We start from the raw sequence: 18,567 nt of genomic DNA on the forward strand, positions 1-18,567 counted from the left end.
GATCTCGTTACTTAACTTTGCTGTGATCGCTCTCAGTCTTCTGTCACCACATAAGACGCCTGCTTTATCTTCCCGGCTCCGTTTCTTGGCTGTAACATAGCTTTGCCCCCAGATTAAATGATCTAAAGCTGTTTAATGAGGTAAAATAAGGTACTACGATGGTAAGTGGTTAAAAAATCTTTACATGAGACATTTTTAAATTCTAAAGTTTGTAAGGCATCTTTCCTAGGTCACACGCTGTAACTCTCTTTTATGTTAGAGACAGTGATTTTCACGCAGTGGAGCCCACACTCCTCAGTTTAAGTTTCCCAAAGCGCAGACCAGCTGTACTCGGAGAGCTGAGAGTCTCAGGGATGTGTATAAAAAGAGTTGGGCCATGAAGTCCACGGGGAAGAAAATTTTCTTTCGCTTTTAGTATTGCATTTACTTTATACATCAGAAAAGATTCTTTTGGTTTCCTCCAGCAAAACCCAAAGTTTCGTAATCTTGCTGCGTACAAAAACTAACTCGCATTTAACGTCCGAGGAGCCGCCGTGAGAAGCATAATGAAAGTAGAAAGTGCAAACGGCCTCGGCTCCCTCCCAGCCGCGGTTCGTCTCCGAATTCTGCAACCAGGAACGTTTGAAAGTGGAAGTGAACGAATCTGCGCCTCGCGGGACCTCCCGGCAGCGGCAGCTCTGACTTCGGGGGATAAGAGGACGTGGCGCTGATGCTGGCAGCCCTCCTCCTTGGTGCCTCCGTGCCTTTTACTGCTCTTCCCTTCTGCAAGCGTCGTAGAGCTTCTGCTTCACGATGAGTTTTATTTTTAGTTGCTACGTTTGTTTGCTGCTCTTCAAAATAACCAGAAAGGCACTGAATTCCAATTAGAAAGATTCCTTCAGCCTTGAGCTGTGTAGCATCAGCTCTGGAATGCAGCACTCCTACACGGCCTCTTCCTGGAGTGTCCGTGCGTGCGTGAAACACAAAAGCCTCCTTCCTCGGTTTAAAAAAAAGAAGAAAAATCGCCTCGCTCAAATTGAAGAACAGCCCAGATTTGAGCTAGAATCGTCTGGTGGCATTGCTCGGCCGCTGGCCACGTTACCACCTGCGCGACGTTTGAGATAGGGTTGTCAGCATGCACCGAGCCCTGCGTAACTCGGCTGATCCCGAGGGTCTCGGGAGGAAGTGGCGCTAGTACAGGGTACGGATTCTTTTTTTGTGTGGTTTTTTTTTTTTTTGCAAGGACTGGGGAGGATAGTTTTTATTGTGAGAATACGGAATTCTAATAAAAATCAGTGCAGTGAATGCAAACCGGGGTGGACGGCAAACAGATGAGCTGTGCTCATATTATCTTGCTCAGAGGCTTTGACTTGAGCTCTTTGAGCCTGCAGTTCAGCTTAATGTGACATTATTTTTGCTCATATACATATAAAACAGGAAGCGCATTCAGATAACATCAACAGCCACTTCCTTATATGTACAAAAATAAAGTGCTCTGACAGCAGCAAAACTGACACTTTGATTTTAGAAAGGATAGAAACCTTTGTGCATTTGTAGAGCCACATGGGCATTACACGGGACCAATCAGGAGCACAGGGGAAGAAGTTTAAAAACAAGCCCCGTGCATTAGTGCCTGTACATCTGTGCGTGAGCAGAAGGCGGGAGGAAGCCGGGAGCAGCGTTGATTTTCAGAGCCTGAGAAGCAGCAGCAATGTTCATGGAGCAGCTTTATGCAATTCCCGTCGAAGGTAAGGTGCGGGTGTTTCAGCAGGCAGCCGCGGAGGGTTTTCACTTTTGGGAACGGAGCGGGCGCTTTTCTGGCCGGGCCCCCTCTGTGCCGATCAGAGGTGAGGCAGACACCTTTCGTCGGCTTCGAGGCAGCTACTCGGCTCTCGTCTTCGGAGTTTGATGATAAAAACAAAGCTTGTCTTGGATGCGGTCCTTGTAAAAGGATACTGCCAAGGCTCCTTGGGTTCTGTCTTGTTTTAAGTCATCCTGAAACGTAGAGGGTAAACGCCTCAGTTGCGCCTGCTTTTCTCACCATTTCGCTGCGCTGGGTTTTGCGGGACAACTTGCGAGTGGTTTGTCGTAATGCGCCCGGCGGACGTGAAATGCAGCTGCTCGGAGTCAGTGCCTGTCGGCACGCCTAGGGTCGTTTCTGAGCTCGAGGGTACTGATACAGTCTGTCCTCGTGGCGTCTGGAAATAAACCCTGTAACTTTTGCCCTGTTTCTGTGGTCGGCTGCAACGCTTCAGCTGACTGGAGTGGAACCGCGATCGGTGCCTACACCTGGCTTTGCAAGCTGGTACAAACAAATGAAAGGCATTTGGTTCCAGTGTAGAGCTGCTCAGGCTTTCCTGGCTTCTGACAATGAAAATGGCTGTCAAAATTGGGTTTTCCTGCAATTTCTGCCGTGTCCCTGGTGTACCCTTTCTAATCAGAGTCGTCCTGAAAGAGAAGGGTCTGGTTTAGGTTCTATAACCGAGCCCTTCTATGAGAGCCATTGCAGTAACAGGTCTCTCCTCCAGCAAAACCCAACCTAAGTTTGCTCTATTAAAAGGAAAAATAAAAAGGGGTGGGTGTGTGTATGTGTGGCTGGGGGCGGAAATTGGATGGTAAAGTGAACTGTAAGAGAAAAGGGGCAAACAAACTGGGCAGGGTTACCGGGAATCCTTCTCCATTAGCTCGTGATCAGCTTGTCTTGCATTTTTATACCACAAACACGTACTGGTGGGTCCCTCGTGGCCCCCAGGCAGTCAGAATTTTGTTCGACCAGATCAGTGTTCAAAGTGAAAAGTAACCGTGTTTGGCAAAATGTCGCTTACTGGAAACAGATTAAATGATTTTAGTAAGGTTAAAATAGGATGTCACCGTAAACTCTTCTTAAATAGGGTGGTGAAGGGAAAATATCTGGAGTAATTAAACTTTTACACTATGTTCAATGCCAATGGCTTAGGAAAATGGGTATAATGTTCTATGTCTGAAACTTTGTGCATTATTTTTTAGTGTAGAGGAAAACCTTGGGAGTCAGGACGCACAGAAACACGAGTTCACAGCTGGAGGGCATGACCTGCCTTCACTAGAAGAGCTTTGCTGTGGCGGTGGCCCTCAGCTTCCTTCGTTAACACCCGTGGCCTGATCACAGCACTGCCTTCGGGGCGCGCTTTGCTCCTGCGTGCCCATAATAGCTGCCAAAAAAAAATTTAAAAAAAGAATTCTGTTTGGGTTATGTCATTTTTGTTTCTTCCTGCTGAAGATTTGGTAGAAATATCAGCTTTTCTAAATACAGCCAATTCCTGCTTGTGCTCGTGACTCATGAGGAAGCCGGTTCCCAAATATCACATTATGCAACTTACCAAGGAATCTGCAGATATGAACCCAAAAAATGTTCCTCTTTCTTTTACTTAAGTGAGTGATTCTTCTATTTCAGCTAGTTTATCACAGTATCCAGGTTCTGAGCGAGCTGTAGGTTTTCATAACGGGCTATACAGCCTCTGAGGGCTTACTCTCGAGCAGTCAAGAAGTTGTATTTCCATTAGACTTCGCAGCAAGTACCGTATTTTTTAAGTTGCACGAGCAGCAGTCAGCAGGCTGCGGTCACGGGCACTTACACGCGGCTCTGTGTTTGACAGGAATTTTAGACATGTAGAAAAATGGGTTATAAAGTTAAAATCTGCAGTAGATGATTTTTTGCATGAATTTTCCTCAGCAACCAAAAACGCTTACTGAATTAATCTTTACTGAAGCCCTACTGAAGGAATGACAGACCAGTTTTCCGCAGGACACCTTCAATCTGTGCTTCTACCAAGTGAACTTTTGCGATCCTTTCCCAGCCCTGGAACAAACTCTCAGCTTACGGTCTTGGCCCGACCGAGCCGCGCTCAGAGCCCGTTTTACACGCCAGCCTGCTGCTCGCCCCCTGCGCTGCCTCGCTGCGGAGCTCATCCCAGCTCCCCGGCCTCGCTGTGAGGAGGGGAGCCGGCCAGAGGCTGTAGCTACTGTTGTGACACCTGGGTCGGCGGCATGGTGCCGCTGTTCGGTGCGTGAACCGGAGAAGCCTTGAGCATCACTCCCGCCCTGCGTCCCCGACCGATGTGGGGAGCGCGGCCGTTTTGGGGTGGTTATGCCACAAGCACAGTATTTCTAAGGTACTGTATGGCCCCAAAATACTTCCACTGAAATGCAGGGAAATGTGATTTGTAAGTCCCTAATTGGTTTTGCAGCAAACTGAGGAGTGGGCAGCCATTTTCTACAGCGAGCATTTTTCGGACAAAGCCGGTTTTCTCAGGGATTCTCGTCGCCCCAGGCAGATGCTGTTTGGCCCCCAAAGGTGCCACTTGGGGCTCCACGTGCATGCGGTATCTGGGAGGGTGCGTGGTCCTCTGGCGGTGGTCCCCCATGCTCAGCGCCGTCCTCGTGCCCTCGGGGACATCCACTTGCGCTGGAGGCGTGAGGAGCTGCAAGGATTCGGCCGAAGAGCTGGAGCTGGAGAGCAAAGAGGAACTGAAAGCCATTGCGTGTGGCTGCAGCTGCGCAGGGCGAGCAGAGGAGCAGTAAAACTGCTTCTCAGTCCTGAACTTTGCTGTCCTAAAGCTTTCTGATTGCATTCAGCGGGTTTCTCCGATGCTTCTCTGAGCTGGAGGCTTAGGAAAACCCAGTGTACGCATGTTTGTGAAGAGTCACCGAGTATCGATGTATTGTTCCATTTAATTCAGACTTTCCAACTATATTGCATTACAATTAGAAGTATTTTTGCCAAGCCCGACAGCAGGCTCTGCAGCGAGGGCCGGGGCAGGAACGCGCCCGAGCGTTTCTCTGCACGCCGTAGGTCTCCAGCTGACAGGAGCTGAACGCTGGCCGGCTTTGAGGCGCAGCCCGCTCCGGCCTCCGGAGCCCTGACGCGATGGAAATGCTGTCGTTGGAGGTGATAACGTCTCCTCTCAGTGACAGCCTGAGGACATACAGAAGTTGGTCGTGCAAGCTTTCATGTGGAGCAGGGAAGGTTTTGCCATGCGGTACCTGCAGAAGACAGGCTCACATCCCGGCTTGTGTCACCAGCGGTACGTGGGTACACGAAGCAGCCCTGTCTGAGGGAAGGGGCTGCTTTGTCAGTGAACTTTCTCATCTGGGTTATTTTTTTTCCTTTGTTACTTCAGCGTCTCTGACTTGCCTTTGAGATTTTGTCAGTTCATTCTGTCGTTCCACGTCAAACAAAACCTCGGTGGCTTTGCCTTTCAGCCTCGCATACCGCGTCATGTTCAATTTTTACCCACAAAAATGTATGCCAGGTGCTCTTCCTCCTTAGAAGAAAGGTTGCCTGTGACCTGCGGCTCCTCTGAGCTCTGTGTCACAGGAGAAAGGGGAGACAAACTTGAGAATACAAACTTCTCTGTGCAAGGAGCTACGTGGAGAAGACGAGGGGCATCGGGTCCAAGTTGCACTGGGAGAGGTTTCATCCTGATGTAAGAAATCTTTTACAGTAAGAGCGATCATTCACTGGAACAACGTCCCCAGGGACGTGGTGGAGTCCCCATCGCTGGAGGTTTTCAAGATGCGGTTGAACAAGGTGCCAGATAATCTCATCTGTCCTTCCTCACCCACAAAAGGTTGGACCGGACGATCTTTCGAGGCCCCAGCCAACCTGGGCGTTTCTGCGGGTCACGGGAAAGCGGTGCGGGAGCCAGGCATCTGCGTGCCGCAGGCGCGCCCTTCGCTGTCACGTCATCGGAGAGGCTCGTGGGCCGCGCGCTGGAAAAACGCAGCAGGAATTCCTGCTTTGAGAGTGAGGGGCTGAGGGGTCCTGGCCTCCCAGCCCACGGCGCTTGTGTGGTTGGCACCGCGGTCGGTGCCCGTCCTGCCAGCCAAGGACCCGCTTCGCTCTAAAAAGCAAAACACATGATCCGGAGATGTTTGATCTCTCTGCGTGTGAGGCCATTTCTGAGTAAAGCCTGAATTTCTTGTTTCACCAGTATGATGGGATCCTCCTTTGACCTCTCTACATCTATTTTTTTCCTTATTCTCTTTAATCTTAAACTTGTTCTGTATCAAATCAGTGCTGGGGTTTTTTCCAACTATGTGTACTGCGGTACTGAGGTTGCGTGTCTTCCGTGTCTGCATGCAGAGGAAACCTTGCTAGGATGGGTTGGGGTTTTTTTCTTCCACGTCATCCAGGAGTCTCCAGCTCTTGTATTTGAGCCTGAACCGTTGGTCCGTTCGCTTTACTGTGCCATTCAGGATTTTACAGACCCTCATTGTATCACTGGTCAGCTATCTCTTCCAGGCTCAATGGCCCTCACCATTCCTCGTTTAAGGGCCGTTCCGTCCTTGTTGGGCTTTTTGAGCTCATCTGGGTGTGTTTAGAGCCAATATGAACACGGCAACCAGTCTTCAAGAAGGAGGCGCGTGTATGTTTTGTTTCTTTCCGTATTTCTTTCCTGGTAATTCCTAGCACTCTGCTTGCTTTGACCACTGGTGGCCTGAGGCCTTTGTACAAGTATTTGTTACAATACTAAGATAACATTTCTCTGTGGCCATTGTTCCCTCTCCTACAAGTTGTCCATCAGCCGGTGTGTTTTTTCCTGAATAACTTGGTGTCATCAGCAAACTTTGCAACTTCACTGTTCGCTTACTTTTCCATTGAATTTATGAATATGATGCTTGGATATCATGGCAATCTTCTGCTCTTCTTTGCTGTCAGACACGTTTTTGCTCTACCTGTGTAATACCTGGCTGCCGAATAGGTCTCACGGGGAGCAGCTGGAGCACGCGGCATGCAGCAGTTGGGTCTGGTGGCACTCGGCCAGGCAGGCTGACCGTGACATCTTCAGACTCTGCTTCCTTCTTTCACTATTGCAGAAACCATTAGGAACAAAAAAAGTTTCCAGAGAGTCATGCTAATGACACATACCACGGCGTAACTCAGAAATGCTGGAGCGAAACCAGGTGAAACTACACGTTGGTGATTAGAGGACCGAGTGTAGCGTCACTTTCTCAGGTCAGTCTTTCAAGATGAACAGTCTCACGCAAAAGAGTTGCCCGTGCCAATGAAAACCATGTTGACGGAGCAGTCGCACTGTCTCGTGTTTGGGGCAGACCTCGCCACCCTTTGAGAGCTCTGTTTATTTACATAGCACGAGGTGTATTTTAGGCAGCTGAGAGCATTTGTATTTCAGCTAGGCGTCGCAGCTGGGAAGCGCGCTGCCACTAGCACGTCAAGCTTCGGTAGCAGCGCCAGCTCCATGCAAATCATGCGTCTCTAATGGGACTTGACCGTGGTACGGTGTTTGTCATGAGCGCACTGAATTTGGTTGAATTTCCTGTCCAACCATGTATAAACTGTATGTATATACACACACTGTTGAAAAGTAGGGATGTGAGGAGTCTTCATAACGTGGGTATTGTACAGTGTTTGCCCTGAAAACGTCCGATAGGGGATAAAAATGAAATTACTGAAAATGAAAATAATGAAATTTAGTTTTTAAGAAATGGGTAACATGTACTCTAAAAGTCCCAGCTGGGTAGCACTGCCCTGTGCTCACCACAGGGGAGCTGTCATTGCTCCTGCGCTTTGCTTTTCAAAAAAGTATTGGCCACAGGATTGCCTCTTCGTGTTTTCAGCGTTAGTAGTAGCAATGTTCCAACTGGCAGTGATTACTAGCAGCTTGGTAGTCATCTTCAACTGTGAAGGACTCGTAGCAATACAGAGTACATTTTTGGTTTTAATTGCTTCCTTCACCTCTCTTCTAGGAGAAGAATTTTCCTATTCCGTATTTCCACTGAGTAATGCGATTACCTGTGACTTGGCAATGAATGTCTCTGTAAGGATCTCCAGTTTTCAGTCGCGCTTTCTTGGCAATGTTTTTCTTACTGGTCGGATTCGCTCGTGCTTTTGTCACTTGTGGGAAATCAGGTCTTTTAAAATGAAGTACGTGTCTTAGCGCTTCAGACTTGTCTCTGTCCTTACCGACAAGACGGCCACGCTCCCAGCGCCCTCAGCAGTTTGCCGTCTTCTGGTTCAGTATTAATTCTCCCCTCCAAACACGGCCCGCCTCCTAATTTTTGGAAGCGTTAAAGCTTTTGCCTAGGGTCTCATAAGGCTGCACAAGGTGATGTCTTTAAGACTTTGCAGTTTCTTTCCGTATATTATAGGCAGATGTATGAGGTTTACCCTCTGGTTACCGCATCGATTCCCAAGCAGCTGATCCCTCGGGTCTCGGTGCGTGCGAGGCAGAGGGCTGCATGTGATGAGGATGCTTGCTCTGCCTCTCTGTTCTGTCCTCCTGGCGCTGGTCCTAGCAGTGCTGGTGGCAGCCGACGGGCGCAGGGAGACTTGCCCCTTCCCTCGGCAAGCAGCAGGATCTCCTCGGTGCCGTTGGGAGGCAGTGGGAGAGGGAGTGCCTGTAGCTAAGGCTGCCCAGCAATCTTTAAAACACCTTTTTCGCTTGCCAAACTTTAATTTTGGGGCTTGGTTGTCTGGGGAAGGGGGAGTGTCTTTTAACATCAGCAGGATCTCTTCAACTGCTGCTGAGAATAAAGTGTAGGGAAATAGATTTTATTTTTTTTTTGTCCAATTAAAAGCCAGTATAATACACTGCCATGGCAGTGCCTCAGCCCAGGACTTTAAATCTGACTGCGTAGTTTCTTGCTGAAAACAAAACAACCCAACAATTTTTTGTTTCCACGACATTGCGCCTGCATTTCTGAGCGTCCGAGACTCTCGGTTTAGCCGGTTTGTGGCAGCGGGCGAGGGCACAGGTCAGAACAACAGGAACAGGGAGTGCGGTCCTGGGGTCGACAGAGAGGCAAGTTTTCAAGCACTGTTCGTTTTTCACCAGAACTGTAAGTATCTGAGCTTGGCTCTTCCTCTGTTTTCGGTTCAGGGTTGTGGAATCCATTGTCAAAAAGCGGGAGTTGCTTTTTTGGCTGGCCCCGCCGCAGCGGCCCTTGGGTGGCTCCAGCTGCCGACGGGCCCGATGCGCGCTTGGGCTGCAGCTGACAAGATTTAATGTTTCTCAGTTATTTTTAATGTACGTTTGCAAATTAATGAAAATTAGTCTGGGGTGTGAGTTGGAAGTGCTGCTGACAATTAACTCCGCATGCGGACCTCGCTGTTCCTGAGCGATTGTTCCCATATGGAGTGAATCAGGAAGAGTTAATCACAAACAACTGTGTGAGGAAGAGCCGTAATAGCTTCGTTTTGATATTTTTTGACAGTGGTCTCTAGAAACTGGTCTCTCAACAGCAGAGAAGAAACTGAATTTAATCTTAGCTGCGTTTCCTGCTCTCCGACAGCAAAGCTTTGGCTGGACGCGTTACAGCTCTGTTTTAGCACGGCTCCTGGATCAGAACGCTGTCGTGCTGGGTGCTGTAGGCAGGATTCCTGCCCCGGGGACCTTGCAGTCACGCCACTGAAGGGACAGTAGGTGAAAGCAGAGAAGGGAATGCAGGGGAACAGTTCAGTTCATCTCTACTGGCTATACTTTGACCCCTAATTTAGGACTCCAAGCCACAGGCCTACATCTCAGCTAAGTGCCCTATAGCTGGTATTAAATGTGATCATATTATCTTCATCAGTTTCTCTGCAGAAAAGTTATTTGGTGAATTCCTAAATTGTCTGAATTAACTGTTTCCAGGTCAACTGTGTGATTTTACCAATGAAGAAAAATGCTTCTTCACGAGGTGAAAATCAGGAAGTTTCAGTGCCGTGGGTGACTCACGGTTCTCAAAAGAATGAAACCCTTGCGCTAGGGCCATCTCAGCAGTAAATGCGTTGGCATCACCGCTGTTCCAGTCCGGGCATAACTGCTTGTTGCTCTCGTGTGCTCCTGAAACACACAATAGGGCCACCAAAATGCTCCGAGGGCTGGAGCCCCCCTGCTGCGAGGCCAGGCTGGGAGAGCTGGGGTTGTGCAGCCGGAGAAGGGGAGGCTGCGGGGAGACCTTATTGCGGCCTTTCGGGGTGGGGACAGACGTTTTAGCAGGGCCTGCAGCGACAGGACAAGGGGTGATGGGTTTAAACTAAAGGAGGGGAGATTCAGACTAGAGAGAAGGAAGGAATTGTTCACGCTGAGGGCGGTGAAAGCCTGGCCCAGGCTGCCCCGAGAGGCGGTCGATGCCCCATCCCTGGGAACACCCAAGGCCAGGCTGGACGGGGCTCTGAGCAACCTGCTCTGGCTGAAGGTGCCCCTGCTCACGGCAGGGGGTTGGGCTGGGTGGCCTCTAGTAGTCCCTTCCCACCCAACTTCCAACCACTCTCTGATTCTGTGATTCTATACTCAAATCATCCTCCCGCAGGCCCTTGGCTGTCCTTGGAGGCTTGTTTTCGGGCACGTGTATCTTGGCAACAAACCCTCGCTAAGCGGAGTAGTCGGTGAGACTCTTTGCAGGCACAGGTGAGGCGGTAGCTGGGAGAGCGATGTGCAAACCTCCGCAGGTTCCAGCTGCATGGCTGGCTTGGAGATCCTCCATGATCAGGATACAGGATTTTTAAACGGCTTATTTTCTTCTCTTAAGATGTATATTGGCAGAGTCAAGCTGCAGCATCAATGATCAAAGAGAACTGAGAGCTAATGAGTTTGTTGTAAGTAGCTCTTCAGACTGGAGGAGGAGAGCAGCCGTGCTGCCCCGATGCAGTCACGCAGAGGCGATGTGTGTTGCAGGAGCCTGGAGGGGAGTTCAGAGAAACGTGACCACATCTTCCCCTCTTCGAACGCCTACGTTAACTTCCTATATGGTTCATGTTTGGCCACCTCTAATCTGCTCTGTGTTTGAGTCAGCAACCTGGAAACGTGTTCTGTTACCCCAAAACAAAGCATCTGAAGCATAATGTCATGCTTGCGCTGGCCTCTAAGAGTCTGCAGTAGAGAGGTGCCGAGGGTCAGCGGAGCTGCTCGGAAGGCTCTTTCTGCCCAGGACACCGGTCTGTGCCCTCACTTGACTCACCCTGGGTGGGCTTGGGCAGCCATGGGGACCCTGCTGTGAGCCAGCACGCCTCGGTAGCCCTACGACAGCGAGGCTATCAATAAAAAGACTGGCAGCCTTGTGCATGAGGAGCAATTTGAATCAGCTCATGCAGGGACCTGATGCATGCCGGGACAGTCTGATGGAAGGGATGGGGCTGCTCATCTGGGGTGGGAGGTGTAAGACCTCCTTTTGATGATAGCAAACCATTAGATCAGTTCGTTTGCTCGTGTACCTTAAGAAACTTGCTGTGCCCCAGATGTCAGGGGAGGTTTAGATTGGATATTAGGAAAAAATTCCTTACTGCCAGAGGGGTCAGGCCCTGGCACAGGCTGCCCAGAGGGGTGGGGGCGTCACCGTCCCTGGAGGTATTTAAAAGACGTGTAGACATGGCACTTCAGGGCATGGTTTAGGAGACATGGTAGTGTTGGGTTGATGGTTGGACTTGATGATCCTAGAGGTCTTTTCCAACCTAAATGATTCTATGATTCTGTATTGTTCTGGCTCAGGAACGCCCGTGCCTTCAGTATGCTGTGGTATTAGTAGGCAGGCACAAGTACTACTCAAAAAAGAAGATATTTTGCTCGAGGATTCTGTGAAAAGCATAATAAGAACCTTCACTATAACTTACAAGTGTTTTTTCACAACAGTATGCTGCCCGAAGGGGGTGGCTTTACAAGGAACAAAGTTGTATGGGGTGTATTTCGGTTGCAGGTGTGTTACTTCTTCAGAGCAAATACTCCCATACAGAATGAGTTATGTGGCGATTGGATTCTTTTAGAAATAAATTGTTACTAAGAATACAATGATACTAGTCAGGACAGTCGGCAGAAGTTCTCTTGAGGTTTGTGGGCATCTCATGCTTGGTGCCATGAGGTAAAGCTTTGGGTTCTGATGAGCTCTTCAGGGAGGTGGCACTGCTCAGAAACATACTCAATGGGAAGTGCCATTGGTGCCATTTGTGCTGCAGTTTCTGGGTTTTGGGGTTTTTTGGGTTTTGTTTTGTTTTTTTTTAAACCATGCATTCCTAGGAATGCAGTGACGAGCGCATGCAAATGCACTGGTACAGTTCTGTGTGAACAAACGAGTTTGTGTTCTCTTGGTGTTAATTTGGTGTTGCTGTTGCTGAGCCAAACTGTTGAACTGTGTTGCAAAGTGAACGTTTTAGAAGGACAAGTGCTGCATTTGTGCTCGTTCGTGCTTCTTGGTAGATCTGCCTCGGTTTCTGCTCCCATGGTGCCTTATTGACGCTGTGCTTAAATTCACATCCCTGCTTTTGAGTAAGTACCAAAAGTCTTACTGAAGCCTGTATCTTGTGTGCACAGGATGCCGGGTTTTGAGTGACCGTGTCTGTAGAGCTGCCAAATGCTTCGTGTGCCAGAGGTGGCCGTGACCTGCCCGCATTTCCTCTTGCAGGCCGTGACAGCCAGAGCGAACCCGCTGAGTGGGTGTACTGTTGCACAATTAATCTCACTCCTTCTTCACACATGCGATACAGAAATACTTTTTGTGCTCCTTTCTTAATTAAATGCCTGAAAAGTGAGGGAGAAGAGATGCGCTGCTGCTTCTGCCCTTATATGCATCCCTGCGTGACAGCAGGAGGTGCTGGCATGGCAAAGTCCAGGTCCTGCCTGTCCTGCAGTTATTCAACTCGATGCCTGTTCTGCAGGTTGTAAATTTTCCTCCTAAGGAACACAGAAGTCAAGGAACAGCCTATTGAAATGACACCATTTCTCTGGCTACTGCACATCAGCTGAGATCCAGGGAAAGAGACCACCTGCAAGGAATGACAAGGGTCATTTCAGAGGCTCCTCAGGGCAGGTGCCGTGTTCAAACTGAGCAACAGAACGATACCAGGAACGTGGACACTCTCAGTTGGGTATTGGACACATCAAAACGGGCTGTTGTAGTAGTTGAATGTCAGTGCCAGAAGCTTTTCTGGTGTGAGAGTGTAAAATATTGGCCTTTCTCAAAATAATTATTACACTGGTATGCACAGAAGATTCTCCTGTCTTCCCTTGCTTTAACATAGACGTTCTCCCCACTTTTGTATCAACATGTAAACCACCCACATAACAAGATTTTTCCCTTGTGGGGCAACACATCCTCCTCACTCTCCATTTCGAGGCCGTCATCGGCTCTTGGTGTCAAGCGCGCGGATGGAGTGCAGAAGTCCAGCAGGAGCTGGGCAGGGATGGGGCCCCTGTGCTCGGCCCTGGGGAGGCCCCACCTCGAATGCTGGGCTCAGGTTTGGGCCCCTCGGGACAAGGAGGCCCTTGAGGGGCTGGAGCGTGTCCAGAGAAGGGCAGCGGGGCTGGGGCAGGGTCTGGAGCACAAGTGTGCTGGGGGGCGGCTGAGGGGGCTGGGGGGGTTTAGCCTGGAGAAGGGGGGGCTGAGGGGAGCCCTTCTCGCTCTCTGCAGCTGCCTGAGAGGGGCTGGAGTGAGGGGGGGGCTGGTCTCTGCTCCCAAGTCACCAGGGACAGGACGAGAGGAACCGGCCCCAGGCTGCGTCAGGGGAGGTTTGGGTTGGGTGTGAGGGAAAATGCCTTCCCTGCCAGAGGGGTCAGGCCCTGGCACAGGCTGCCCAGAGAGGTGGGGGAGTCACCGTCCCTGGGGGGGTTCAACCACCGTGCAGCCGTGGCACCTGGGGCCATGGTTTGGGAGGCCTGGGGGTGTTGGGTTGGCGGTTGGACTTGGTGATCCCGGAGGTCTTTTCCAACCTAAATGGTTCTATGTTTCTAAGTCTCTCTGTGATCTGTCTGTGCACCAACCTCACAGCAGGAGCCACTTGGCTGCCTTTTGTCATCAGATGGGTGGCTGTGAAGAAGGCAGTGCTGCCACCATGCCAGGGTAACTCTGTTCTTCATCAGTGCTGTTATTTGCAGCCTGATTTCTCTCTTTTGGTCTTACCATGAAGCGCTACAGGTATTGTTTACGAATTTGGGATGGGTTGTCTCTGCTGCCTTTGTGGTGAGCTGCAGGGACAGGCCTGAAGTACATGGGTGCTGTCACCAAAAACACAAACACCTGACTTTTCTGTAGCAGTAAGTGTTGATGGGATGGACCGTGAGATTCAGTTCTTGGTTTTACACAACTGGCCTTGACCTGAATTATTTCACTTCTGCTTCTCAGAGTCTAAGAGGAGAGAAGTTTAGATGAACTGCCAAGTTCCTTGAGCCCCAAAGGTATTTTTTTAGGGAAGAGGGAATTGTTCTTGACATGGAAACTTGTATTTTAGGGAAAGTAAAAAGCAAACACTGAAATCATTGCAGTTACGTACTGAGACCAGGCAGTGGCAGTTGCCAAGGTCGGTTGTCAAATGGCTTTCAGCGAGTGTTGGGTGTTTATCAACGAGGGGAATGAACGATTGCTTCAGCCAACCACCTGGGCCTCCATAGTGCGTATCGCGAGTAACTCGGGTTCATCACTCACCCTTACAGTCTTGGCTTTTTCCTAAAGGCACACATTTGCTATAATGTTTTTTTTAAACAAAAAGGCCCACCAAACAACAGAACTCCTCATTGATGTTGGCTAATTTGATGTCATCTGAGGTAATTAGCACTTATAGCTGTCATTTTTTAATGAGCTTATGTACAATCCTTTATTTCTCTTCTTCCTTCCAGTATGACAGCTGGAAAAATGTTGTTTGGATCAGTGAAATCTCTCTAAATTCAGAATGTTTTGATGGTTGTGCTTGACTTCTTGAACACCCAGGGAGCTGCATCTTTCCTGCCTTTGTCATCACCGTGTGTCCTCAAGAAAACCTGAAAATGCTTAAGCTTAGGAAGCGGTAGGGGTAGAAATTACTGAGCATTTCTTCTTACTGTTTCTGTTAGTTTAATTTGGTTTATAATGAGATTCTGCATATGCTGCGTTGGGGACTTCTCATTCCTTTTGCACACCTACTGTCTGCAGCAGGGTCTTCTAGTCGGTGGCTGCTGTTCCTAGATGTGCTGCATGCTGTGAGTAATAGATGTAACCGTGTGCCCTCCCCATGCCTGGGGTGAAACCTTTTAGGTCATTTGGGTAAGCCTGGGGTTTGCTAACTGGGAGATCTCCGTAGCTGATAAGGCTTTATGACAGAGATGATGTCTGAAACGTTTATAATGCTGATGGATGTTCCCGTGCCCGGGCTTCAGAGTACCACGGCCAGCCTGAAGAGCCGTGCTTGGTCGGTCCTGCATCCCAAAGAGCTCTGCATTGACCCGTCCCTCTGGTGAAGAGCCGCCATGGACACACAGAGCAGGGTTTGGTGGCAGTCTGTCCAGTGTTTGATGCAGAATGTTTGGCCACTGTTGGTGGCTCAGGTTCAGACCTTTCTAAGTGATCCGATATTCTCTTCGTGGTGTCAAGCTGCATAGGGAGAGCTGCCTGGCGCCAACTTTATTTCTTCCCTAGAGCAGAGATCTGTATCTTTCCTTTTCTCTTTCCCCCTCTTTCTTGTGGGTGTGTTAGTATTGAATTGATGTCCTTTCCCAGAGTGGAGGAATTGCCCAGGGTAACCAAGAAAGCAGGTATATGAATAAATTTACTCTTAAGAAAGCTCTAAATTGGGAGAGAAAGAAGGCAGAGAGCTTAGGTGGGCTCCCCGGAGCATGGAGGCGTATGAGTGATCAGACGCAGGCTTGTTCAGTACTTCAGCTTGTTTTCTCAGAGCTGTCAGTGCAAGATACACTCCAGTCTCTCTATACGAAGCAAAGAGTTGATCTTTTTTTATGTTTATAAAAGCACAGTCTGGTAACAGGAACGCGTAGTCCCCGTCAGGGCAGTACAAGTTTCATCTTTACCCGGGTAAGTGCAGGAGGGGGAGTTGTGGGAAGTTGCAGTTGGACAGTATTCTTGGGCATTATTTCTTCCTTTATTTTAGCACGGAACAGTCATGTGGGGGAGAACTCTACTGAAATGGTTGTCTCGCTTGTAAGTATGATACTGTTTTGATATGAATTCAAGGTCGAGTTCCCATCCTCATTCTGATAAACTGCTTACCTGTAGAAAAGAAGAGCGTTGGATTAACCAGAGTCATTTCTGTGCTTCTCAAACTGTGTTTTAACGGCTTTCACTAGAAGTTTTTCATGTAATACATCTGGATCCCATTAGCTGTTTAAAATTGGGTTATTTTAAGCTTATGACTGCACATAGTTGAAGGGGGGGTATTGTATTTTTAGTTCAGCTTGACTGTACTTTCTTTCCAAATGAGTAAAGTGCAGCCTTTTCTTTCTGAATGGGTAGATTTCGAGGCAGACAACCCCATGGAAATGCATGCAAAACCCTCAAGCAGGAACTCTGGATCTACTATTTTAACTTCTTTTCATATTACACTCTCCCAAGCCCAAACAAAACCAGAGACAAAACCCCAGTAGAGCTCCTCCTCCTGAGCTCGGGCCGGGACGCAGAAGTGAGTACCTAGTCCGTGAGCCCACGTGGCTTTGCACCGAGCTCTGCTGCAAGAGGGACGAGAGCAGGCGCAGGGCTGGCGGCAGCACCTGCCTGTGGGACACGTCTTGTGTCTGGGGCATGCTGCATTTTGGTCCTTTTAAAGGCAAAGAGTAAATATCTCATGCCCAAAGAGTGTACAGAAGAGCGCTGCTTCTGTGCCAGGTGATAAATCAAATTTACACCGGCAGCGGGATTACAGATTTCAGACTCCTAATGGGTGGAACGAATTACCAGGGTGTGTTACCCTTTCATGAGATGGCATTGGTTTCTGCAGCGCTTGCAGCCAGAGCAGTTTGTTAGGTGATGCTCACCGAGCGGTTGTCCAGCAAAAGGCGTTTTATTCCTGGTAGATCTTTTTAATCTAATGCTCTGAGTATTAATTTAGCAGAGCAATTTCGTTGCTCCAAAGTAGTTTGATTTACTTACCAAAAGATGAGAGTTTCTTCTGTTGCATAGTATACCTGAAACTATAATTAGCCCTGATCTTTAAAAGATGAAGGCTGAGAGACCCCGTAAAACCCCACCGTTCCTGGAACCGTTGTGTGAGCGGGTCAGAAGGCCGTGCCCTTTGCTTACATCACCGAGCCTGTTGCAGTGTCAAAATACAGGGTCCCTGCAGTGGTTTTATGCTAGCAGTATTTGGGCAGGATGGTTTTGGTTGCCTTTGGCTGTAGCTCAAACAAAGGACTTTTCTTGTCAGGTTAATTTTGGTTTTGCAAATTGTTGTACCTTTTTTCCTTCTGATTTGAAAGCAGTATGACTCCCAAATTCTCCCGACAATTGCAGACGTATTTTTCCTTTACTTATAGTGCTTTTTTAAATGGTTTTATTTTGTTTCACGCTGTTTAACAGGGAGCATGTTAGTCCAGGTATCCCTATGCCAGTAGCTGGTGGAGTGAACTGCCGAGGTTGACCTTAAGCCGAATGACCCCAAGAGTAATTTTCTTTTGGAGCCACTGAAATAAAACGGTTGTATAAATGCAAGGTCATTCTTCATGCTTGCTCGCTTGTCCTCTGCAGCTCTTCTGAAACAAGCCCGAGAAACCCAGCAGTCATTTCTGGTACATCAGTTTAAGAAAATCTTAATCTTGATTTAGGAATTGCCTGAGTGCCTGCCAAAGAAGTATGCGTTCTGTCATCATCCCCGTTGTTTCGCTGTAAGACCTCCCTCTGTGTTGTGGCTCAGGACCGCTCCAGGTGTTGTCCTGCACTGGCTTGAACCACTCTGCTCTGAGCAGCCCCGTCCTGCAGCCGGCCACGCTCGGTGTGCTGACAAGGCAGGATAAGGCAATAAATCAAACAGTAAATTATTGGCTGAGTGAGCCAAGATCTCTGTAGTTCTGTCTAATAGCCATGTTGAGCTTAAAGGGACGTTCCAGTTGTACAGCCAGTTTTGCTGCCCCAGAGCAGGATCAGCTATGTCCACGTATTTTCTCATTGTTGTTTGTCTGATGCTGTTTGTGAAAAACAAACATTAGCCAGAATATTATTATTAAATATCATCTTAGCCAAGTCAGAAGATGAGTACTGGAAGCCAGCGGGATCTCAAACAAATATCCCGCTACTTTCACACCCTAAAAGGTAAATGACCTGTGCAAGATGAGACATCCAAGAAAAATTTAAAAAGTAAGACTATTTTGAGCATCTTCACCTTCCTGTTATTTTCAGTCTCATGTAGTGCACAGAGCTGTGCTGGTACCTAGCACCGGGTGGGAATTATGAGTCTTAGTGCGTCCTTGGTGGTAGGATGGACTTCAGCTGGTTTCAGCAGGCCAGTCTCACGCTGGGTGGTGACAGCGGAGAGCGCGTGGTGGGATCAAAGTACCAGGGTGCCAGGAGGCTTCCACCATTGCCTTTGGAAACACGGGGAAAACACGTGGCGTGGCACGCTTTTACAACGGACGTGTGGTCACATCGTACCTCGTTGTGCACTTTGAGGCTGTGCTTAATCACATTCCTTTATCCATGAGGGTGAAGCAGAAAGTCCTTGGTGTTAGCTGAGGTCGGGGCTCTAAAAGGAAAGGCACGAAGCAGTGTCTTGATGAAACTGTCTTACTGTTTCTGTTAGAAGGGATCCCTGGTCTGCATCCTGTGTGTAATGTTTGCAGCAATTTACTGCAATTTTTCTAAAAGAATTAACCACTCATCTTCAATAAATTCTTGTTAAAAAAGTCTTACTACGTCTCTTTGCTG

General features: G+C 48.8%; 1 protein-coding gene across 5 annotated transcripts in view; it reads left to right on the forward strand.

The window, feature by feature from the left end:
- ASXL2 (ASXL transcriptional regulator 2) overlaps positions 1–18,567 on the forward strand; it is a 127,106-nt gene that overhangs the window by 65,122 nt on the left and 43,417 nt on the right. Inside the window, exon 1 of one of the 5 annotated variants that reach the window (XM_064448404.1) lies at positions 1,591–1,727. The exons of 3 other annotated variants lie outside the window; for them this stretch is intronic. In XM_064448404.1, the coding sequence (XP_064304474.1) occupies positions 1,691–1,727 (37 nt within the window). In that variant the 5' untranslated portion in view covers positions 1,591–1,690. Of the gene's footprint in view, positions 1–1,590; positions 1,728–6,954; positions 6,974–18,567 lie in introns of those variants that run through there. One more of the 5 variants, XM_064448405.1, reaches the window with a different exon arrangement.

The sequence above is a fragment of the Phalacrocorax carbo genome, chromosome 3, assembly GCF_963921805.1.
Source record: "Phalacrocorax carbo chromosome 3, bPhaCar2.1, whole genome shotgun sequence".
NCBI lineage: Eukaryota > Metazoa > Chordata > Aves > Suliformes > Phalacrocoracidae > Phalacrocorax > Phalacrocorax carbo.